The sequence below is a fragment of the Mastigoproctus giganteus genome, chromosome 8 (assembly GCF_048544385.1).
Source record: "Mastigoproctus giganteus isolate SK-2022 chromosome 8, ASM4854438v1, whole genome shotgun sequence".
In the NCBI taxonomy this organism is placed as follows: Eukaryota; Metazoa; Arthropoda; class Arachnida; order Uropygi; family Thelyphonidae; genus Mastigoproctus; species Mastigoproctus giganteus.
Window position 1 is genome coordinate 88,647,508 of NC_143582.1, and position 25,053 is coordinate 88,672,560.

The 25,053-nt window shown below is 38.7% G+C and overlaps 1 protein-coding gene across 1 annotated transcript in view; it reads right to left on the reverse strand.

Moving 5' to 3' along the window:
- LOC150081704 (voltage-dependent anion-selective channel-like) overlaps window positions 1–25,053 on the reverse strand; it is a 180,556-nt gene that overhangs the window by 59,630 nt on the left and 95,873 nt on the right. The window contains exon 6 of the mRNA XM_090379569.1: window positions 9,427–9,543. Coding sequence (XP_090235695.1) covers window positions 9,427–9,543 — 117 coding nt within the window. The remainder of the gene's footprint in view (window positions 1–9,426; window positions 9,544–25,053) is intronic.

Consider the following 25,053-nt stretch of genomic DNA (forward strand, 5'->3'; position numbering starts at 1 on the left):
TTCGGTTTATTGTGGTAATGGAATAACCCCTGTTTAAGAATCTGCTAGTTAATATTTGTATTTCTGAGTCCAAAGCAGAATCAGTCGTTGAATATTTATAGGCATTAAGAAATTGATTAAAGATAATCGATCTTTTGTAGGTGAACGGGTGATAGCTATTATAATGTAGAAGCATACCGGTGTTTGTAGGTTTTCGATAGATGCTAAATTGTATTTTATTCGAGTCCCGGGTAAGCGTGAAATTTAGAAAGTTTAATGACTTTGTATCTGTATCCTCCCTTTCCAATGTAAATTTGAGTCTAGAATGAATATTATTAAACGAATGCAAAATGTCTTGGATAGTATTACTATCGGTAATAACTAGAACATCATCTAAATACATCCCATAGTATGTGATACGGGTTCGAAAAGGTGTCAAATGTATCTGCTCAATCGTTGAGAGATAGATCTCTGACATTAAGCCACTCAGGCTCAAACCCATTGGTAATCCAAAAATTTGTTTGTACACCTTGTCTTGAAAGGTAATGTAATTAGCCTCAACTAACAGTTTAATTAAGTGAAAAATTTCCTTAATAGGTAGCTTCGTATAATTAATCAGTGTCGAGTTTTTATTTAACATATCCCAAATAATATCTAATGTGTATTCAATGTTTACATTCGTATGTAATGAGGTAACATCTAGTGGGAATAAACTGTCATTGTCGCCGAGTCTACAGTCTTTAAGCTTATTAAATAATGTATCGTAGTTCTTAATCCCAACTTGTATTACCTGTCTAAAGGGTTTTATAATGTTATATACATGTGTGGCTAAGGATGAAAATGCCGAGTTCCTGTAGGAAACAATAGGTCGAATAGGAAACCCAGTCTTGTGTAATTTTACCTGACCGAAAAGTGCAGGAATATTGTATGTTCTGGACTTCAATTCCTTTAACTGAACCATAGTAATGTAGTTGTTTTTTCGATAAGTGGTTAACATTTTATTGTATTGATTGACCAAATTGGTAAACAGTGCCGGGTCTACTTCACGATAAGTGGAGGTATCTGACAACTGAATCTAACTTATTAATATAATCATGTTTATCTAGTTTAGATATTTTCATTAGATTCTTTTAATTGCGTTAATTTGATTTTTAATTGTTTTAAATTGATTATTTAATTATTTATATTTTACTCTAATGTACCGGTAAGTTGTCGATTTTTTCGTTTTTTCCATTTTAATTTCTGGAGGGTATCATACGGAAGGGTTCTACGCACTATATTGAAAACTCCTCTTATTATTTTACTAATATTATTATCAACGTAGAACATATTGAGCAGTACAGCTCTGATTCATACTATCTACTTTTCTGTACTGCATTTTAGCATCTGAAAGGCTGGTTCATAGGTGGAAACGGCTGGGAGTGATTCAAAATACGAGCCGAATGCATTAGCAAGTTCCTCAGATTCAGAAATTTCCTTTCCTTTCAGAAATAGAATCAGAGAAGTAGCAAGTGAGTATTTGCCATTGATACGTTTGATTTTTTTCCAGACTGTAGCAGTATCTGGGAATCTGTTTATTGTGGCAGCATAGCATGCCCATGCTTCTTTTTTACTCATTCGTCTTACATGACGAGCCTTAGCCCTTGCTCTTTTAAACTGTAGAAAGTTGGCTGTGGTTGGATGTTTTCTAAACTGATTCCAGGATTTATTTCTTTCTCTTTTAACAATGCTACATGCTTCATTCCACCACATTTTTGGATGGAGTTGGATTTTAAATGATGATTTCGGGATAGTGGATTCAGCTGCTGTCATTATTCGTTGTGTAATATAGCTTACTGCAGAATCATTGTCAGTTGCAATGAAAGTGGAATCTAAATGAGCTATTTCTTGATATTTAGCACAGTTGGCCTTGTCAAATTTCCAAATTGTTCTAATTCTGTTGAGCGGAGGAGAACTACAGAATTTACAGATGATCGGAAAGTGATCACTACCAAGAGGGTTGTCAGTAACTGTCCAGTCTATGAGAGGAAATATTGTTGGAGAACATACTGTTAGATCAATGGCAGAGCTTGAGCCAGATGGTACATGAACATATGTGTGATCACCGGTGTTTAAAATAGTTAGATTGTGTTTATCCAAGAATTTCTCAAATAGTTGTCCTCTGCAGTCAAGTTGTTGAGAACCCCATAGGGGGTTATGGCCATTCCAGTCACCCAGAATACAGAAAGGAGAGGGTATTTGTCCTACTAGGTCATCTAAATCAGCAAGGGTGTAAGCGTGGTTTGGTGACAGATACAATGAGACTAATGTTATCGTTATGCCAATGGTGGTACGGGCTGCAACTGCCCCCAATGATGTTTGCAAGGGAACAGGTCTGGAGGGAATTGAAGAGTTTACTAACAGTGCTACTCCTCTGTGTGCTGCATTAGAGCAGTTTCTATCTTTTCTATACATGGTGAAGTGTTTAATTGTTATAGATACTGCATTCGTCTGGTTTGTTTCTTGTACAAAGGGTACTAGGAAAGTTTTGCAATATGACGCAACAATGAATCACAGGAAGCTGCTTGTTGCTGCATGTTGAGACATGTTCATATGTGCATAGTAGCCGCCGCGCCAAGTCGATGGGCTCAGTTATTCATTAGTAGTGAGAGTGTAAAGTGCTTGCGATGGCATCGTGGTCACGAAATGAGATAAGGACAGTTTTGCGGTATAATTTAGTGCGTGGTTTAACCATAGACCAGTGCTTACAAGAAATGACTCTTGCACTAGATGATGATTGTCCACATCGTACAACGATATTCAGGTGGTATAGAGAATTCCAAAGGGGAAATTTCACTCTGGAGGATTCTGAGAGGCCGGGAAGGCCACGAACATCAGTTACGGAAAAAAACGTTACTGCTGTGAGGAAAATGCTTGACGAAAACAGGCGAGTGACCTACCAACAGATAGAGGATACTTTGGGCCTAAATGCACCAGCAATTCGTTCAATTCTGCAAGATCATTTGCACGTGAAGAAACTTTGTTCTCTCTGGGTGCCGCATCAACTGACTGAAGAGCAGATGACACAACGTGTGACTTGGTGCCGGGAGATGTTAAAAAAGTTTGATAAGGGACAATCTCGGTATGTGAACAACATCGTGACAGGTGATGAGACTTGGCTGTACTATTACGATCTGCCGACCAAGGCTCAAAACAAAGTTTGGGTCTTTGATGATGACGACACACCCGTAATTGTCAGAAAATCCCGATCTGTAAAGAAGAAAACGATAGCTGTATTTTTCAAATCGAGTGGAATTGTGGAACGTGTCATTTTGGACACGCAGAAGACAGTCACAGCTAAGTGGTATACTGAACAATGTCTGCCTAAAGTCATTGGATCTATAAAGAACCTGCGGCCAAAGTCAAGAATGGACACCTGGTACCTCCATCACGATAATGCTGCAGCTCACCGCACCAAAGCCTGCACCGAATATTTGACCACGACAGGACTGAAACTTCTCGAGCACCCTCCCTACAGTCCAGACCTTGCTCCCTGTGACTTTGCACTGTTCCCGCATGTGAAAATGAAGCTAAAAGGGAGGCGGTTTTCCAGTGATGAGGACCTTCTACGGGCTTGGGACAACGAGTGTGCTTTACTCCCTAGCGAAACTTGGCAGAACTGGTTTAAAGATTGGTTTCGGAGGATGGAGAGGTGTATTGAATGTAGAGGAAATTACTTTGAAAAAATTAAATAAACAAAGCTGTACTGCAAAACTTTCCTAGTACCCTTTGTATGCATGCTGCGACAGGCTTATATTCACTTAGGAGATCGTAGAGGTCATCTAAATTTGCACAAAATCCGCGACAATTCCATTGAATCACTGTGTGCATTGTTTGGTTTTTTACGGCGGATTTTTTTGTTTGTGCTTGTCTACTTTTGCTTTTTCTTTTTTCGGGAAGATTGGCCTACCTGTGTCAATGTCATTCTCTGGATGAATCTCAAGAATTGAATCATCTTCATCTATCTTTTCATCAATATCCATGGTATCAGATATAAATTTAGTAGTGTTGCTTCTTTCAGGGGTCTTGGCTCGTTCATTTGGTTTCTCATTAGGCTTCTTATCCGGAGGTATTGTTAAAGGAGTATTTGCTTCTCGAGCAGCATATTTAGGAATAGGTTTTTTCTTTGATGAGGAGAGAAGTGATTTAGCCCAACCAGATATAGAGATATTTGGAGAGACTGAGCAGTCTGTCTGAATTTCTACTGAGCATAGCCGTTGGGTAACTGAAGCATATGTAGGTGACTTAGCAGGTACTGCAAAATGTTTTTAGCTTCTTGATAGGATACTTTCTGCTCAATCTTATATTTTTGAATATTCTTTTCTCTTTTCCATTGAGGGCATTCCTTAGAGAAGGCAGAGTGGTTACCATGGCAGTTAGGACAAATTTGAATTTCAGTGTTACAGTTTGTGTGTGTATGCTCTTTTGATCTGCAGTTGGCACAAGTGGCTACACCTCTGCAGACAGCTTGGGAATGACCAAATTTTTGGCACTTAAAGCACCGGACTGGATTTGGAATGTATGGTCTTACTTGGCATCAAAGATAACCAGCTTTAATAGAAGTAGGTAGATTTGGTGTTTTGAATGTTAGTATCACCGTCCGTGTGGGGGGCAGGCTCTCCATCTCTTTTAATAACAATTCTTTTGGTTTGTACCACATTTTGATCTCTTAGTTCATGCACAAGCTCATCTTCTGTTACGTTTAATAGATTCCACTCTGATATTATCCCTTTAGAGGAGTTTAAGGTGGCATGTGGGGTAACCTTCGTGGGAATTCCACCAAAAGTGGATACATTCAATAGCCTCTCAGCATATGTTCGGTCATTTCGATTAATAAATCTCCGGATCTTAAACACTGAACCATTTTTGGAGGGCCAGCCACATTTTCGAGACATTTCTGTATCAAAAATTGGGACAGCTTACTCAATGGTTGGTCTGTGGAGGAGTGTAGTATTAAAAAGAGAGGGGTGGTCTTATCCGTTCCTTCTTTTTTTTGTCTCTTAGCACGGGATACATTTGTGTCGTCATGATCTGGATTATGCTTGTCTAATTCTGAATCATAAGATCCACACGAGGACTGTTTATTTTTGTCCATCGTTGCTCCTTTTTGCCCTTGGAGGATGTCTTTCTTCTCCCAGGTTTCCAGCCCCACCATGTGGAGGCAGGAGCAGTGCCACCAGTGACCAAGCGATAAAGTAAGGTTATTTGTTAGTGCATTAGTAAGTTAGTCCTATGTACAAGAAGAAAGGTGTCTTTCCTTTCTGTTAGGTACGCTAGCTTCTTTACTTTAGAAGACAAAATTAAATAACTCTGTAAAAAATGAAAAATAATATTATAAGTATCTGCTGCTCTTTACGAAAAACGCTATAATCACTCGCTTGGCACCCGGGGCCAGTAGTAGTAGTAATGGCAAATGATGCAAGAAAGCAAGCTTATATAGCATCAGCAAAAAAAAAAAAAAAAAAAAAACCTACACAGTTCACCCATCCATACCTTCCAAGATTTGTCTAGTTCATCCTTGAATTTATTCAATCCATCCACTTCCACAACAGATGGAAGCATGTTCTAACAATCAACCACCTGCTGGCTGAAGGCAAACTTCCACACATCTATTCTACGACTATCCTTCCTCAACTTCAATTTATGCTCCCTCATCTGTGTAGTCTCAGCAAGTGGAAGAATGCCATTAACATTCAGGTCACTCAATCCATTCAAGGCTTTGAGCACCTCAATCAGATCTTCGTGCAGGTGCCTAGTCTCGAGACATTGTAATTTGCAGAAATGAAGCTTTTCTAGGCAAGATCACCCTTTTGTTCCCTTTACTAGCCCTTCTATGCACTCGTTTGAGCAGATCTACATCCTTCCTAAAGTGAGGCCTCCAGATCTGTATACAGTACTTAAGATGTGGCCTAACCATTCCCTTATACAAAGGGATAATCACCCCCTTATCCCTACTATATATCAATGACAAGACCCAGTGAGCTGTCCTGGAAGCATGTCTGCACTGCCCAGAGAATTTCATATCTGACTGCACAATTATCTCCAGGTCTTTTTCATTCTCCACTTACCTGAGAGTAGTATAGTACCACACAGTTGATAAGTTACTCTGGAGTTACTGCTATCCATTTGCAGTAACTTGGATTTGTCAATGTTAAACTTCAACTGCCATTTTTCATCCCATCAACCCAATTTTCCTAGATCTTGTTGCAGTAGCTCACCCTGATGACTGTCGTTAACCACCCTTTATATTGGCATATGGGTTAGTGCAATTTGTATCATGTTTATATGTGTAGGTATAAAATAACCTACCCAGGTAGATGAATTGGCATAATTTTAATTATATCTCACATTGTAAACACCTTCACAAGTTGCCATGGTATTTCATTAACTCGAATAAGTAACGCTTCACCAATGGACAATGGCAACCCAGTTACGAAATATAACTGGGTTGCCATTGTCCTTCATAATAGTTTGGTTGCCCTTCTCTGCACCCATTCCAGCAGATCTACATCCTTCCTAAAGTGAGGCCTCCAGATCTGTATACAGTACCATTTCAAGACAACCCAGTTATATTTCATAACTCGGCTGTCACTTTTGCAACACCAGGTACCTGTCCACCCACTGAAGGGAGGCCAAAAAGCCTTGAAACAGTGCAGTCTGGGTGGTGATATCCACTGAGAATAAGTAACTATATGAGATATAATTAAATTATGCCAATTCATCTACCTGGGCAGATGATCATTTTACACCTACATGTATAGAAATGATGCAAAATACGCTAACCCATATGTCAGTAAGCTCTCCTTAGCAGTCTAGAAAAAATATCCTTTAGGCACCCTTTGTATCACCTGCAATATTAGACATTACCTGCAATATTAGACATTAAGCCTGATATACAGTCAGTTCTACTATAACTTGGTACATGTGTTCCTAAAAATCTCCACGTTATGGTATTTTGAGCATTAAAACAACAGGGCTTATGGGAAAAATAGGGATAGGTACAGAGCAGTCAAAAAAAAAAAAAGAAATAAAAAAAAAAGAAAGAAAAAAAAAAGTTCCGTGTGGTAACATTGTAATATATGCATACTACTTGATATTTCTGTTCACTGACTTTTTTTTTTTTATTGTAAAATTTAAAACACTAAAAAAGATAAGCAATCAATAACGACAAACATGGCATGCACAAGTTGCACCAGTGAGATACAGAATAACAAGTTTACGAAGCATAAAAATAGGAACGAAAAGATGATTCTGAAAATTTATTTAAGTATTTTTATATGACTGAAGATTTTATTGAAGGGGAAACACCATAATAACGTAGAAACCCACAGAATTCTAGCTATCGGTATTATTGCAAATGCAATAAGATTGAGTTTACTACCCATTTATAATAGATTGCCCTAACAGAAAAGCCCAATAAACCGAGAACTGAAAATTGTTTTTATTATTTTATGATAGTGACCTCCAGAAATGTGCTCCTCTGCTCACACCTCACAAAGTTTCTTTCGAAGAGAAAAATGTGAGCTCTTGAAAACACAAGTCGGCCTACAATATAACCTGTTATCTTGTGAATACAGTGAATGACAACAGTGTGTCTCTGACCAACACAACTACAGTAAATGGAAAATATAGCTCTCAAACATTTGACATTTTTAAAGCTTCATAAGCTTGTATATATTGCTGTGCAAGTCACTATGTTAAGCTTGGTGTTACTTGCAGATGAAATCCTGCATGAGGCAATGTGAAAATTGCGTTATACTTGCATTGTTCCCTAATATATCAAGTTGCATTGGAGCAAATTCACATTGCCAAAATGCACTTTATAGCAGAACTAACTGTACTTTCATCAATATCATTGATAAATACTGAAAACAACAATGGGCCCAGCAATACTAAACCTTGGGAAACTCCACTAATAATATTAGTCCACAAAGAGCAGTGCCCATTGATAACTACTCTGTCTTCTTCCACTTAACCATCCCTTTAACCATAGCAGTAACTTCCCTTAATGCCACACTGCTCCAGTTTGCACAGCAGGCTTATGTGTAATGGTATCAAAGGCTTTCCTGAAATCCAAGTATTTGATTCAAAATTATTTTCTGCATCCAGTTCCTTGGTCACTGCATCACAGTGACCTATCAGGTTGGTTAGACAAGGCCACCCCTTAACGAATCCATGCTGTGATTGCAGTATAGTTGCATGACTGTCCACCAGATGGTCCTGCATTACTTCTTTAACCAGTGATTCCATTATTTTCCTGGAACAGACATTAAACTGACAGGTCTGTAATTACTTGCGTCACCTTTTGATCCCTCTTTATGGATTGGGAATACAATCGCACATCTCCAGTCCAGTAATGTGCTATACTGCATTACATTTCAGGCCCGTTCAATTTTTTTCTTAAATTAAATGATTTTTACCATTTTCTCTGATAAATAGAAATGAAAAGTAAATATATTTATCTCTTTATCAATTAATTACAAAGATAATAATTTTATAGAACACTTAGTAAAACTTTACAGCTTTTGAAGGTTTTACATTCTCTAAAGTTAGGCATTTAATTTAATTTCAATTGTATAATATTTATTACTCTCCTCCTCCATTTTTTTTAAGTCTCTTTTCTCTTTGTATATATGTATCTTTTCACAAGCACTGTCACATTTATGAGGTTTGTATTTATTTCATTAAAACTACATTTAATCTATGAATTAAATGTAGAAATACAAACACCGTACAAACTCTATGAAAAAAAAATAATTGTCAGATTTCTATTTGTTCAATTTTAATGTAATTTAGTTTGGAAAATATTTTTAACAAGCCAAAATACAAAATTTCCGTCTACTGAAAGTCCCTCTGTTACACCTGGTTGTTGTTATTTGGTTTTTAGGAGCATTAGCAACTAAGGCCATATTGCTCGGGGGATATGCGGTGGTCATTCCCTGACCTTTCTGCATCCTCCATATTTGGTGGCTCACGGGCTCGAACCCCGGTCTAATCAAGAAGTGTGTGCTACGCACTGCTGCTCCTACCCACCTGGCTATGGAGGTGCCTGTTACACCTGGATGGATGGACCAATGGACATGGCGAAGACAATAAGCACTTAGCATACATACTTGTGAACGTGCTTAAAAAGAGAGAAAAAAAAAAATGGATACCCTGAAATTTGTATTAAATGCCACATCCCTCTTATGTTATCTCAATAAGTGGGAATAATGTAAGCATTTTAATGATGTTACTTTTCTTCTGAATGATCTAATAAGAGCAAAATTATTACTTTTCTGCAATGTATACTTTCAGTACCATAGAGTAAAGGCATTTATTAAAGAACTTGGACAATTCATAATAGTATATATGGAATATACAGAATATTAAGTAATACAGTATGTGATTCAATGAATTAAAACTTACACAGTTGCAGTAGCAATAAAATCATGTTGCTGGAATCCAACAGCAAAATTTGATTTGGAAATTTTTTTGTTATTTGTATCAAATGAAAGCTGGGCACCTGCTAGCCATCCTTCATAACTGAAAAAGAAGTTATTAATTTAACTTGTATCTGAGACATCAAGTTTGTAATATATAACAGTTTTTATATAACAAAAATTCTTTTACATTTTTTTTGAAATACAATAAAATATAAACTAGTAATGAGCTTTAAGTATCATTCCTAGTTCATATTTTAATATCTTTTTATCAAAAAAAATTAATATATTTTATCTTATTTAATAAAATAAGATTATTTTATTTCATTAGTATATCTTAACTTCCAAAATATGTTAACAAATCCAGTGAAGTGTAACTGTAGAATAAATGAACATAAAATCAGAAGTAGAGTGAACTGAGAGAATAAAATTAAGCACAATATATTGTAAAATAAGCAGCTTACACTGCATTAGAAGGACAGTATTCATACAAAAGTGCGATATGTTTATTTTACAAATTATTCAGCCTTGTCTCGTTATTGATCTTTTAGCTGTTTCATACCGAATAAACAGAATACTTATAAATTAAAAAACAACATAAGTACATCATTAAGAGTGCAAATTACTAGTAATGCTAAATAGGAGATAAAATTTTTCAAAGCTAATGTTTGGAAAGAAATGCCTTGGAAAATGCAAAAAAATAAAATAAAATAAAATAAAAAATACTAATGAAGGGGTATTGTGATTTTTCACAGTGGATTTTCATCTAAGGCCATAATACAAGTTTATTATGGCCTACAACAAAGTGTGTATCCATGACATGATTTGCATATTGTGTGGTCAGAAAAACCTGGAATGGCTAACTACAGCCCCATTTTTATAGGCCATAGAATTCCTCCTGTCTCTGATAGGATACAAACCTGGATCTCTTAAAACAAGTGATGACACCACTATACCATTACGGAGGATGCTACAGAAAGAAAATTATCTTAATAAAGTTGGAAAATGGAAATTCCTGTTAGAGAACAATAATGATATTAATGTGTGAATTAGATTTAAAGAGATATCACTTGAATCTGCTCAATAAAATCCATACAGAAGGCAAGTTATATACTGAATCTACATCCAATCAAAATATAAAGCTAAGATTTTTTTTTTTTTTTTTAATGAAAACTACAAGCATAAAGGGTATTAGAACCTATACTACTTAGTACCATGTGCGACTTGAAGGCTGAGAAGATGAAAGAAGATATTTGTTGACATTAGACATGAATTTCTTTAGTTTGTAATTTTAAAGAAATACACATAAAGGGAAGCTGTTTCAGAAAATGGAAGTTGAAGGAATAAATGAGGAAGAAGAAAAGCAGGTTCTGTGAGTGTGAAGTTGGACAGTAAAAGGATGCTGACAGGTTGTGGCACATGTTCAGACTGGTTTGGAAGAGAGAGCAGGAATTTTAGAAGCCAATTTGTAAAAACAGTGCCCATGGAAGTATCTATAGAAAAGGCAGCAGAAACAATGTCTACAAGACAAAGAGTGGAGAGACTTTGTTAGAGATGGGTCATTAATTAACCTAATTGCCCTCTTTCGAATAGTCTATAAGCCTGAGAGTATTTTGGGGATACCAGCCCAGGTGTGGGAATGATACTCCATAGTAGAGTGGATTTCAGATGTGTACTGAGAAAGCAGCTGTTTGGAAGAAAAGTAATGTCAAGGGCGAAAGATAAAACTCATTTTTTTAGATACAGGGGAAGCAATATTTGTGATGTGCTTATGCCAGGAGAGATTAGAAGTGTAATCCCTAATAGAAATATGCGATCTTGTCTAGAAATCTGAGTGTCATCAAAGATAAGCGTAAGAGCAGACGAATCCTTTTTGTGAAATATAAGACAGGACTGAGTTTTTGAAGGATTGATATCATCAGCATTAGTAGCGGCAAATGATCCAAGAAAGCAGACTTATACAACATCAGCAAAAAAAAAAAAAAAAACCTCCCATTTCACCCATTCATTCCTTCCAATAGTTTGTCTAGTCCTTCCTTGAATTTCACAACAGTAGATGGAAGTTTGTCTCAGCAATTAACCACCTGCTGGCTAAAGACGCATTTCCGAATATCTAATCTGCAACCATCCTTCCTCGAATTGAATTTATGGCACCTCATGTGTGTAGTCTGAACAAGAGGAAGCATCCCATCAGCACTGAACTTCATTAATCCATTTAAAGCCATAAACACCTCAATCAGAATACCTTGCAGGAGCCTAGTCTCCAGATGTTGCAATTTGCAGAACTGAAGCCTTTCTTGGTAATAGTATTCCTCTGTTCCCTGCACCTATCTCATTGCCTTTCTCTGTACTTCTAGCAGCTCTACATCCTTCCTAAAATGATGCCTCCAGACCTGTATATAGTTAGTATTAGCAATAGCCACATGGTGCAAGGAAGCCTATGCCATATGCTGCACCAGCCAAAAAAAAAAAATAATAATAATAATAATAAAAATAAAATAATAATAATGATAAAAAATAATAAGAGAAAAGGAAATTGACAACCTATGCATTTCCCTCCTCCCATAGGTAATTATCCAGCCAACCTTTGAATTTCCCCAAACTGTCAGCCTCTACCACACATGTAGGTAACTTATTCCAGTAATTTATAACTCGCTAGCTAAAATAAAACTTCCTGCAATCCAATCTAAATATCTTCCTCCACCTCAGTAACTTGAAATTATGGCCCCTAGTTCTAGAATCATTTATAACTATGAAAATGTCATCCTCATTCACTTTACTCATGCCTCTCAAGTCTTAAGCAATTCAATCAAGTCTCCTCTAAGGTACCTAAGTTTCCAAGCTCTGCAACCCACATATTCAAAGTCTTTCCTCATATGGATGCCCTTCTGCTCATCTCACCAGGTGAGTTACCTGTCTTTGGACTGTTTCAAGAAGCACAATGTCTTTCTTTAGGTGCAGTCTCCATACTTAAACACAGTATTCCAAGTGTGGTCTAACATTATATACTGGGATTATGACGTCCTTATCTCTACTAGCAATTGTTCGATAAATCATCGACAGGCCACCATGGGCCTTCCTTGCAACCTGTCTACAATTCTCTGAGAACTTAAATGTCTGACTGTATCGTAACACACAAGTCCTTTCCTCCACTACTCATGCCCACACAACTCCACCAAAAGTGTATAAGTTATTTTGAGGTTACTGTTCCCCAGGTGTAATACCTTACACTTTTCTGGATTAAAGCATAGTTGCCATTTTTCTGACCATCCCTGAAGTCTATCTAGGTCACTCTGAAGAAGATCTACTTGGTGGTGATCATTAACTACGCTACCAATCTTTACGTCATTTGCAAATTTAGACACCACGCCCTCTATCCCTTCATCGATGTCATTTATGAAAATCAAAAACAACAGTGGCCCTAATACTGATTCTTGGGGAACCCCACTTCTTACATCAACCCAATCTGAGGAATAACCATTTATTACAACCCTCTGCCTCCTGCCCTGAAGCCATCCAGCAAGGAGTTTCCCTGTGATTCCAACCTTTTCTAGCTTATAAAGAAACCACTCGTGTGGGACTGAGTTGAATGGTTTGCTGAAATCCAAATAAACAATGTCGAAATTATTCCCTAAGCTCTTGAGTGACCCTCTCAAAATAGCTAACCAGATTAGTTAAACATGATTTTCCCTTTACAAAATCATGCTGAGTATCCTTTAGAATTCCATTTCTACCTAAATGATCCTGAATTCCACCCTTGATTATTGTCTCCATGATTTTCCCTACTACTGAAGTTAGACTGACTGGCTGGTAATTTGCCATTTCACTCTTAGAACCACCCTTATGTATTGGAGATACACTGGTGCACTTTTCCAATCCAACAGCATCACTCCTGAGCCAGTGATGCTCTCATAATTAGCCACAATGGTTCAATGCACTCACTTGCCGCCTCCCTTAAGATTATACTCAAGATGTGACTTGATCCGTGCCTTGTACAACAGCATAATCACCTCCTTATCTATGCTAGTAAAATTCCTGTATTTAATTGACAAAACTCCAAGTGCTGACCTGGCAGCCAGTCTGCGCTGCTCAGAGAACTTCATATCTGCACAATTATATCAGGTCTTTTCATTATACAGTTTTATTATACATTATACTTTTCATAATGCCACACAGTTGGTACATTAATCTGGAATTACTGCTACCCATGTGCAGTGCTTTGGATTAGTCAATGTTAAACTTCAGTTGCCATTTCTCAGCCCAACTGCCTAATTTTTCTAGATATTGTTATTGTAGAATACTGCCATTATTGTAATTAACCATGCTGCCAAGTTCAGTCATCTGCAGACTTAGACATTAAGACCGATATACCTTCATCAATATCATAAATAAATACAGAAAACAAGAATGGGCCCAGCACTGAAACTTGGGGTACTAGACTGATAATTTTAGTTCACGAAGAACAGTTCCATTGATAACACCCCTCTATCTTCTCCAACTCAACCATCCCTTTATCCACAGCAGAAAGTTGCCCTCGATACCACACTACTCCAGTTTGTATAGCAGTCCATTGCACACAAAAAGTATCAAAAGCTTTCCTGAAATCCAAGTACAGTCCATTCCGGTTATTTGGGACACATCGGGACTAGTGCATTTTGGCCCAATTAAGCGGCTGCCCCAGTTATCCGAAGTTTCACGTAAATAGTTAAAAATACAATGTACTCCCCTTTACAATTGATCCACTGTACAATCAAATCACATTACGAAGAACTCGCCATAGTAAAGTACCGTTCACTATACGATGTGAGGGTAAGCGCCGGTCATTGTGATCATGTTTGTGAATTGCTTAACTTAACAAGTACAGGTCACTGTTGAAAAAAAGCCGTGAATTAGGGTTGAATTTGAAAGTGTCTGCAATTCTGCTCAGACACGATAGGAGGGAGTATATGATGAGAGCCCTGTCGATCAATTCGGCCCTGGAAAGATTGTGCAAGGCTCAAGGGGGGAGGTAGAATTTTTTTCAGCCTGGTCTGTACTTGTTAACAGGAGAGACTGCTTCTACAGGGATGGGATACACTTAAATAGAAAGGGTGCAAAAATGTTTGCTGATGCTATCAAGGCATTGTTAGGTGGGTCGGAAAACTGCTAGATTTGGGGGAGACAAGGACTAATAGATTAACAGTAGCCACTGGCAGAGGTGAAAGTGATTCTTGCACTGCTTCCATTGGAATGAGCTGCAGCCTGGAAAATAAGATGCAGGATATTTCAAAGACTGCTGGGAATCATTGGGGTACAAGTAAACACATGGGTTGTGTTAGGATAGCTAAAAAAAAGAACAGGTGCATGTATACTTGCGTGTACACCAATGCTAGGAGTTTAGTAAATAAATTTGGTGAATTTGAGGTATTGCTCAAAACATCAAAGGCAGATAGTGTGAGGATTTCAGAGATGTAGTGTCACACAGATATAAGGAATGCAGAACTGGAATTTGGGGAGTACAATGTCTACAGAAGGGATAGACAGGATAGGAAGGGAGGAAGGGATATGCTATTAGTTAAGAAATACATAAAATCCAAGGAAGTGAAGCCAGTCGACATTGCTGGACAGTGCAGTGTCGAGTCAGTTTGGTGTGACATTAGCATTGGGATATCAAAATTGAGAGTAGGAGTGTGCTATAGGCCTAATGACTCTGATGAGTATAATAAGAAATTGTACAGGGAAATAGAGTGGGCCAGTAAATCAGAGAGTCTTATAATGGGGGATTTTGATTTCCCAGATATTGACTGGAGATTGGGAGCTGGTCACTCACACACTAGCAAGGCTTTTGTGGATTTATTGGATGATTGTTTTCTACATCAGCATCTTCGGGAGGCAACTAGATGGAGAAATACTCTTGATTTGATTATCAGTAGTGATTCTTCATGCATTAAGAATCTGCAGGTAAATGAACCACTAGGTGGCAGTGATCACAGTGTGCTGAAGTGGGATTTACTCAAAGAGGTAACTACCATTAGGGGTAAAGGGAAGGGTTATTGCTTTCGTAAAGGCAACTACGATGGACTGAGACAGTATTTAAATTCTATACAGTGGGGCCAACTCATGATGTTACCAACAGCAAATTCAAAATGGGAAGCATTCAAAGAACTTAGCTTGGATGCTACTAGGCTTTACATACCAACTAAGAAATATTGTTCAAGGTTTAGGCCTAAGTGGATGTCAGATGAACTAATGAGACATATGGCAGAGAAGAAAAATGCATGGGATACATACAAATTAAATGTGACACAGCAGCCTACGATAGATACAAGTTGATCTGTAACCAAGTTACAAAGGAAGTTAGGCAGACGAAGGCAGATTATGAGAAATCTTTGGCAAGGGATGCAAAGAGTTCTTTACTTATGTAAACTCTAGAAGGAAGGGGATGAATCAGATTGGTCCACTTGATATCGGTGGATCAACTGTTGATGATCCTGCTCAGGCAGCTAACAAACTAAATGAATATTTTGCATCGACATTCACACATGAGGAGTTATTCAGCGAGGGGAATGCCAGAGGTGTATTCAACTCTGGCAGTAAGCTAGAGAATCTTGTAATAATTGAGAGTAAAGTGGAGGAGAAATTGTTGAAGATAAATACAAGAAAGGCACCTGGGGTGGATGGGATCTACCCAGTTATATTAAAGGAGGCAGCAAAGGAAGTAAGCAAACCCTTAGCCATAATTACGAGAGCTTCCTTGGACTCAGGGGAAGTACCCATGGACTGGAGATGTGCAAATGTGACCCCAATTCACAAAGGAGGATCAAAGGGCGACACAAGTAATTATAGACCTGTTAGTTTAACTTCTGTTCCTGGATAATTAATGGAGGTACTGGTTAAAGAAGCACTGCAGGATCATCTAGACAAGACTTCAGTTATAGCTCAGACACAGGCAAAACTTCCCCTGAACAAAACCATGGTTTTGTTCAGGGGAAGTCTTGCCTGACCAACTTGATTGGATACTATGATGCAGTCACAAAAGAACTGGATGCAGGGAATAACTTTGATATTATATACTTGGATCTTAGAAAGGCTTTTGATACTATTGCACATGGAAGACTGGTGCACAAATTGGAGCAGTGTGGCATTGGAGGCAAATTGCTGCTATGGATAAAGGGGTGGTTGAGGGGGAGAAGACAGAGAGTGGTAATCAATGGACACTGCTCATCGTGGACTAATGTTATTAGTGGAGTCCCTTAGGGTTCAGTATTGTGTCCATTATTGTTTTCTGTATTTATAAATGATATTGATGATGGTATATCAAGCTTAATGTCCAAGTTTGCAGACGATATGAAGGTTGGCAGGGTTGTCAAGGACACTACTGACACTATGCTACTGCAACAGGATCTGGAAAGGTTGAGCAGATGGGCTGTGAGGTGGCAAATGAAGTTTAACATTGACAAATGTAAAGTACTACATATGGGGCCGACCGGGCTAGCCGAGTGGGTAAAGTACCTGCCCGGCAACCCAAAGGTCGCGGGTTCGATTCCCGCCTCGGGCTTGGATCAAAGTACTGCAAAAACCTTGGGAGGTGCAATATGGCCACAGAAGCCGATGCGCCAACAACTACCAAATCAAAAAAAAAAAAAAAACTACATATGGGAAACAGCAACCAAAGAGCAACGTATGTTTGTTTGTTATTTGGTTTTTAGGAGCATTAGCAACTAAGGCCATATTGCTCCGGGAATATGGCGGTGGTCATTCCCTGACCTTTCCGTATTTGGTGGTGACGGGCTCGAACCCCGGTCTAATCAAGAAGCGTGTGCTATGCACTGCTGCTCCTTCCCACCTGGCTACGGAGGCGCCTACAGAGCAACGTATCATCTCTGTGGTACTACACTGACAGTGGTAGAGAATGAAAGGGACCTGAGTGTGTTTGTGCAGGCAGATATGAAGTTTTCTGAGCAGTGCAGATGGGCTGCAAGAGTAGCTCATGGTGTATTGTCGATGGTATATAGGAATTTTTCTAGCAGGAATAAGGAGGTGATTATTCCCTTGTATAAGGCAATGGTCAGGCCACACCTAGAGTACTGTATACAGGTCTGGAGGCCTCATTTCAAGAAGGATGTAGAGATGCTGGAATGAGTGCAGAGAAGGGCAACAAGGTTGGTGAATGGAACAAATGGGTGCTCTTACGAAGAAAGGCTTAAGTTTTGCAAATTACAGTGTCTGGAGACTAGGCACCGGCGAGGTGATCCGATAGAGGTGTATAAAGCCTTGAATGGTTTGAGCATGCTCAGTGCTGATGGGTTTGTTGTTATTTGGTTTTTAGGAACATTAGCAACTAAGGCCATATTGCTCCGGGAATATGCGGTGGTCATTCCCTGACCTTTCCGCATCCTCCGAATTTGGTGGTGACGGGCTCGAACCCGGGTCTAATCAAGAAGCGTGTGCTACGCACTGCTGCTCCTTCCCACCTGGCTACGGAGGCGCCAGTGCTGATGGGATTCTTCCTCTTGCTCAGAATAATCACCTGAGAGGGCATAAATTCAAATTGAGGAAAGACATGAGGAAATTTGCCTTTAGCCAGCGGGTGGTTGGTTGATGGAACAAACTTCCATCCCTTGTCGTGGAAGTTGATAGCCTAAATAAGTTTAAGGCTCAGCTGGACAGGTATTTCGAATGAACAGAGGGGTGAAGTGGAAGTGGTTTTTTTTTATTTATTTATTATTTTTTTTTGGCTGATGCTGCATAAGCTTGCTTTCTTGCATCAAATGCCTCTACTAATGCTAATGCTAATTGAATTTTAATTCTAATTAGCAAAAATAGGAGGAATATTATCCACAGGCTATAAAAACAAAAATATATTAAGCACAAATTTACCCTTTATTACCTTACAAATTAAAAATTTAAATGATATGTGAAAATCGGAAGAATATACGTGATAATCAGAATAATTAATATGTACTGTAATATGTACATACTAACTAGTTGACATTTCTGTTCACTTGACAGTTGTGGGTGGGGGTTAAAATTTAAAACAGTAAAAAGATAAGAAATCAATAACAAAGAACACGGCACACACAAATTGCAAGTAACACGATATGCGCAAGTGAGAACGGAGTAACGAGTTACAAAGCTTTAAAAATAGGAATGAAGAGAAGATCTGAAAATTAATTTTTTTATATGATTGAAGATTTCATGGAAGTGGAAACACATTTCACCATAATAACCCACAGAATTCCAGCTGTCGGTATTATCGCAAATTCAGTAAGATCGAGTTTACTGTCCATTTATGATAGATTTTACTAACAGAAAAGCCCAATAAACAGGTGACTGCTAATCGTTTTTATTGTTTTATGGTTTTGACCTAAAGAATTTCAACTGAACCACGTGGTACCGTCAGAGACAATCATAGGGTAATCTCCAGTGCTGTGGTCTCCTGCCCCAATTAAACAGCATGCTATCCCAATTAAGCGAAGTAATTTTCTCGATTGGGTTCTGATTTTTAAGATTTGCCACATATAAACGGCTGCCCCAATTAACCGATGGCCCAAATAACCGGAATCCACTGTATACAATATCAAAATTATTTTTTGCATCCAGTTCCTTTGTTACTGCATCATAGTATCCAATCAAATTACTCAGACAAGACTGCCCCTTAACAAATCTGTGCTGTGACTGAAATATATAGCTGCGCTCCTGCCTAGATGGTCCTGCATTACTTCTTTATTAACCAGTGACTCCATTATTTTCCATGGAACAAAAGTTAATCTAACAAGTCTGTAATTACTCATGTCATTCTTTCATCTCTCCTTTGTGAATATGAGATTCATTTGCACATCTGCAGTTCATGGGACTTCCCCTGAATCCAAGAATGTTCTCATAAATATGGCTAAGAGTTTGCTTATCTCATAGGCTACCCTCCCTTAATATAATTGGATTAATCCCATCCTCCCTGGGTGCCTTTCCTACATTTAGCTTTCAGAAATTGTCTCCCACACTTTACTCTCAGTTATTACAAAAACATTTAGCTTCCTGATAGAGTTTTATATAACTTCTTGCATCTCTTCCGCTAAAGAAAATTAACTGCAGGGGCTCATATCTGGTGAGTATGGGCTTAGCACACCCAGGGTCCTGAGCTGGATATCATCATTCTTCTCTTTCTTGGTGATTCTGTTCTACTTCTGACTCTTGTTCTCTCTCTCTCTCTCTCTCTCTCTCTCTCTCTCTCTCTCAAGGTAACTAAAATTCTTTTTTGGCTAGTGCAGCAAAAGCCTTGGGCTTCCTTTGCACCATATAGCTATTAATAACAATAATAATTCCTTGTATGAATATAGATGCAAAATACTTATCCAGCTTGTCAGCAACCCGAGTACAACTGTCAACAGCTGAACCATCGACAAAGTAGATCTATGTGATTCATCCCCTTTCTTCTAGTGTTTACATGAGAAAAGTGTTTGCTATTCTTCTTTGAATCCTTTGCCAAAGATTTCTCATACTGAGCCTTAGCTTGCCTAATCTCCTTTGTGACTTGACTGCAGCCTAGTTTCCATCTACCATAAGTTTCTATATCATTTGACAATTTATACGCATTCCATACATTTTTCTTCTCTGCAACAAGGCTCATCATTTCATCTGAAATCCATTTAGGTGTAAGCTTTGAACAGTATTTCTCAGTTGGTATGAAAAGGTAAGTAACCTCTATGATTATTTCATTGAATGCTTCCCATTCAGAATCTGCTGATGGAACATCATCAGTTGGTCTCATTGTATAAAATATAAAAACTGTCCAAGTCCCTGTAGTCAACTTCATGAAAGCAAAAAACCTTACCCTTCATGATAGTTACCTCTTTATGTAAATCCCACATCAATACACTGTGATCACTGCCACTTAGTGGTTCTTTTATACAACTGCAGATTCTTAATGCATGAATAATCACTTCCGATAATCAGATCAAGAGTCCACTTTTTTTTTTTTTTTTTTTGGTAGTTGTTGGCGCACTGGCTTCTGTGGCCATAATGCACCTTCCAAGGTTTTTGCAGTACTTTGATCCAAGCCCGAGGCGGGATTCGAACCCGCGACCTTTCAGTTGCCAGGCAGGCACTTTACCCACCTGGCTAGCCCGGTCGGCCAAGAGTCCACAAAAGCCTTACTAGTGTGTGAGTGACCAAACCACAAGTTCTAGTCAATATTTGGAAAAATAAAATTCTCTGTTATAAGACATTCTGATTTACTGGCCCACTCTTATTTCTCTGTACAGTTGATTGTTGTACTCATCAGAGTCATTAGGCATATAAACACACTCCTACTTTCATTTTTGCTCTCTCACCAAACTGACTAACATTGCACTGGCCTCTCATATTAACTGGATGCACTGCCTTAGATTTTTATGTGTTTCTTAATTAAGAGCATAACCGCCCCCCCCTTTCTGTCCTCTCTGTATACGTTGTACTCCCCTTATTCAAACTTGGCATTCCTTATATCTGAGTAACACTATGCCTCTGATATCCCAACAATGTATGCATTGTTGACCAGCAATTCAAATTCATCCAGTTTACTAACAATGCTCCTTACACTAGTGTACATGTAAATATACATGCACCTCTTCTTACTCTTAGTTACCTTAACACAGCCCATGTATTTACCTGTTCCATGATGACCCACAGAAGGCCCTGAAATCTCCAGCACCTTACTTTCCAGGCTGCTGCACATGCCAATAGAAACACTGTAAGAATCACTCTGAACTCTGTCTGTGGCTATTGTTAATCTATTAGTCCGTATATTCTCCCAAGCTAACATCTTTTCTGTCAACATGTATTGAAGATAATATCTGATGCAGAATTCAGTTAAGTTAAATATTATATAAAAGAGAGAGAGAGATTAGCCTATATGATGATCTGAAGAAAAATCATCTAAAAAAAAAAAAAAGTGGAACCATTTAAAACTAGTAAGGGCTGGTTGAATAGATTTAAAATCCAGGGAGAAGCCGCAAGTCCAGATCAAGAAACCGAAACTTTCAAAAAATAACTTGTTAAAATTATTGAAGAGGGGTATTATGTGTTATACCTCTCAACAAGTTTTTAACATGGATGAAGCAGGACTTTTTTTGGGAAACGAATGCCTAAAAGAAGTTTCATATTGAAAGAAGAAAAAAAACACGCCAGGTTTCAAAGCGGCGAAGGAGCGGTTGACTTTATTGTTGGGTGGTAATGCTGCAGAGATTTAAAATTAAAACTCCTTTTAGTTTACCAGGAAGAGGGCCAAAGTATAACCCAAAATCGACACATTTTTCATGTTTAAATTCATCAATTCAATCCATGATTTTCATTGGAATTTTAAGTCCAATTTTGATATGTAAGTAGTTACCACATAATTATATACGTATATAATGCAGAATATTTTATATGTACAAATATTTGAATATTAAATATTTTAACCGACATTTGTACATCTTTTCACTAACATTTATTATTGATTAGGAAATATCCTATGGCACTGACTGCAACTCATAAATACATATGTTACCTTATAGGAATGCGGCGCTCACTTAGCACGGATTCATTTAGTGCTCTGTGTTTCCGGAACAAATCATCAGCGTTAAGCAGAGTCCACCTGTACTTGGATTTCAGGAAAGCTTTCGATACTGTTGCACATGGAAGACTGCTGAACAAATTGGAGAGGTATGGCATTAAGGGTAAGTTGCTAAAATGGATAAAGGGATGGTTGAGTGGGAGACGACAGAGTGGTAATCAATGGACACTGCTCTTCATGGAGAAATGTTACTAGTGGAGTTCTCCAGGGTTTGGTGCTGGGCCCATTGTTGTTTTGTATATTTATCAATGATATTGATGAAGGTATATCAGGACTTAATGTCCAAGTTTGCAGATGATACAAAGGTTGGCAGGGTTGTTAACGACAGTAAAGATAGTATGCGGCTGCAAAAGGATCGGGAATAGTTGGGTAAATGGGCTGAGAAATGGAAACTGAAGTTTAACATTGACAAATGCAAAGAACTGCACATGGGCAGCAATAACCCAAGAGAAACATACCAACTGTGTGGTACTATACTTAGGGAAGTGGAAAGTGAAAAAGACCCGGGGGTAATTGTGCAGTCAAATATGAAGTTCGCTGAGCAGTGCAGATGGGCTGCCAGGGCAGAGGTCATGGAGTCTTGTCAATAATATATAGGAATTTTGCTAGCAGGGACAGGGAGGTGGTTATCCCGTTATACAAGGTAATGGTCAGGCCACACCTAGAGTACTGTGTACAGGTCTGGAGGTTTCATTTTAGGAAGGATGTAGAGTTGCTAGAACAAGTACAAAGAAGGGCAACAAGACTGATGAGGGGAACAAAGGGAGGAACATAAGCCTTACCAAGAAAGGCTTAAGTTCTGCAAATTGCAGTGCCTGGAGAGTAGGCACTTGCAAGGTGATCTGATTGAGATGTATAAGGCCTTGATTGGGATGAGCAAGCTGAATACTGATGGGATTCTTCCTCTTGCTCAGATTAAGAACCTGAGGGGGCATAGATTAAAATTGAGGAAAGATAAATGTAGAATAGATGTACGGAAATTTGCTTTTAGCCAGCGGATAGTTAATTGGTGGAACAGACTTTCATCTTGTCTAACAAATTTTATTCGATACTATGATGTGGTTACAAAGGAACTGGATGCAAAAAATAATTTTGATATCATATAATTGGATTTCAGGAAAGCTTTTTATACTATACTATACTGTTGCATGTGGAAGACTGCTGTACAAATTGGAGAGTAGGGCAAGTTGCTACAATGGATAAATGGGTGATTGAGTGGGAGAAGACAGAGAGTTGTAATCAATGGATGCTGCTCTTTGTGGACTAATGTTAGTGGAGTCCCCAGGGTTTGGTGTTGGGCCCACTGTTGTTTTGTATATTTATTAATCATTGATGACGATATATTCGGCTTTATATCCAAGTTCGCAGATGATACTAAGGTTGGCAGGGTTATTAATGACATAATGGTAGTGTGCTGGTGCAACCGGATGTAGAAAAGTTGGGCAGATGAGCTGAGAAGTGGCAACTGAGGTTTAACACTGATTTTTTTTTTTTTTTTTGATTTGGTAGTTGTTGGCGCATCGGCTTCTGTGGCCATATTGCACCTCCCAAGGTTTTTGCAGTACTTTGATCCAAGCCCGAGGCGGGAATCGAACCCGCGACCTTTGGGCTGCCGGGCAGGTACATTACCCACTCGGCTAGCCCGGTCAGCGTTTAACACTGACAAAAGCAGAGTACTGCATATGGGTAGAAGTAACCCCAGAGAAAGGTACCAACTATGTGGTACTACACTTAGCGTGGTAGAAAGTGAAAAAGAACTGGGAGTAATTGCGCAGTCGGATGTCAAGTTTTCTGAGCAGTGCAGACGGGCTGCAAGAATAGCTCATGGCATCTTGTCAATGACATACAGGAATTTTGCTAGTAGAGAAAATGAGGTGATTATTATCCCATTGTATAAGGAAATGGTCAAGCCACACCTTGAGTACTGTGTACAGGTTTGGAGGCCTGATTTTAGGAAAGATGTAGAGTTGCTTGAGAGAATACAGAGAAGGGCAACAAGATTGATGAGGCGGAACGAAGGGGTCCTCTTACCAAGATGTTATTTTTCGTTATTTTCGTTTTTAGGAGTATTAGCAACTAAGGCCATATTGCTCCGGGGATATACGGTGGTCATTCCCTGACCTTTCCGCATCCTCCGTATTTGGTGGTTACGGGCTCGAACCCCGGTCTAATCAAGAAGCGCGTGCACACACTGCTGCTCCTGTCCACCTGGCAACGGAAGCGCCCTCTTACCAAGAAAAGCCTAAGTTCTGAAAATTGCAGCATCTGGAGACTAGGCACCTGCGAGATGATCTGATTGAAGTGTATAAGGCTTTGAATGGGTTGGGCAGGCTCAATTCTGATGGGATTCTCCCTCTTGCTCAGATTACAAAACTGACGGGGCATAAATTCAAATTGAGGAAAGACAATTGTAGAACAGGTGTGTGGAAATTTGCCTTTAGCCAGCAGGTAGTTGATTGCTGGAACAAACTTCCATCTGTCGTTGCAGAAGTTAATAGCTTAAATAAATTCAAGGAGGAACTGGACAAACTTTTAGAGGGAATGGATGTGTGAAATGTGTTTTTATTTTATTTTTTGGCTGATGACACATAAGCTTGCTTTCTTATATCAAATGCCTTTACTACTACTTGCGGTGCCTCCATAGCCAGGTGGGAAGAAGCAGCAGTGTGTAGCACACGCTTCTTGATTAGACGGGGGGTTCGAGCCCGTCACCACCAAATACGGGGAATGCGGAAAGGTCAGGGAATGACCACCACATATTCCCGGAGCAATATGGTCTTAATTGCTAATGCTTCTAAAAAAACCAAATAACCTTAATGATAACTACTACTTGCCTGTTTTGTTATCTTTACAGTAACTGAGAAGGTATTACAGGAGTCACCACAAAACATCTGACAAATATAATCATTTTAATTCTGTAAAGGTAGAGGCCCTTCATTGTCCTAAGGATTAGAGTCAAGTTATTATCTGCAAAACGGTTGTTTAAGGTGGCTTCATTGTCTTGAAAACTTGTATTTTAGCTGTGTGCTAGAAGATCTACTC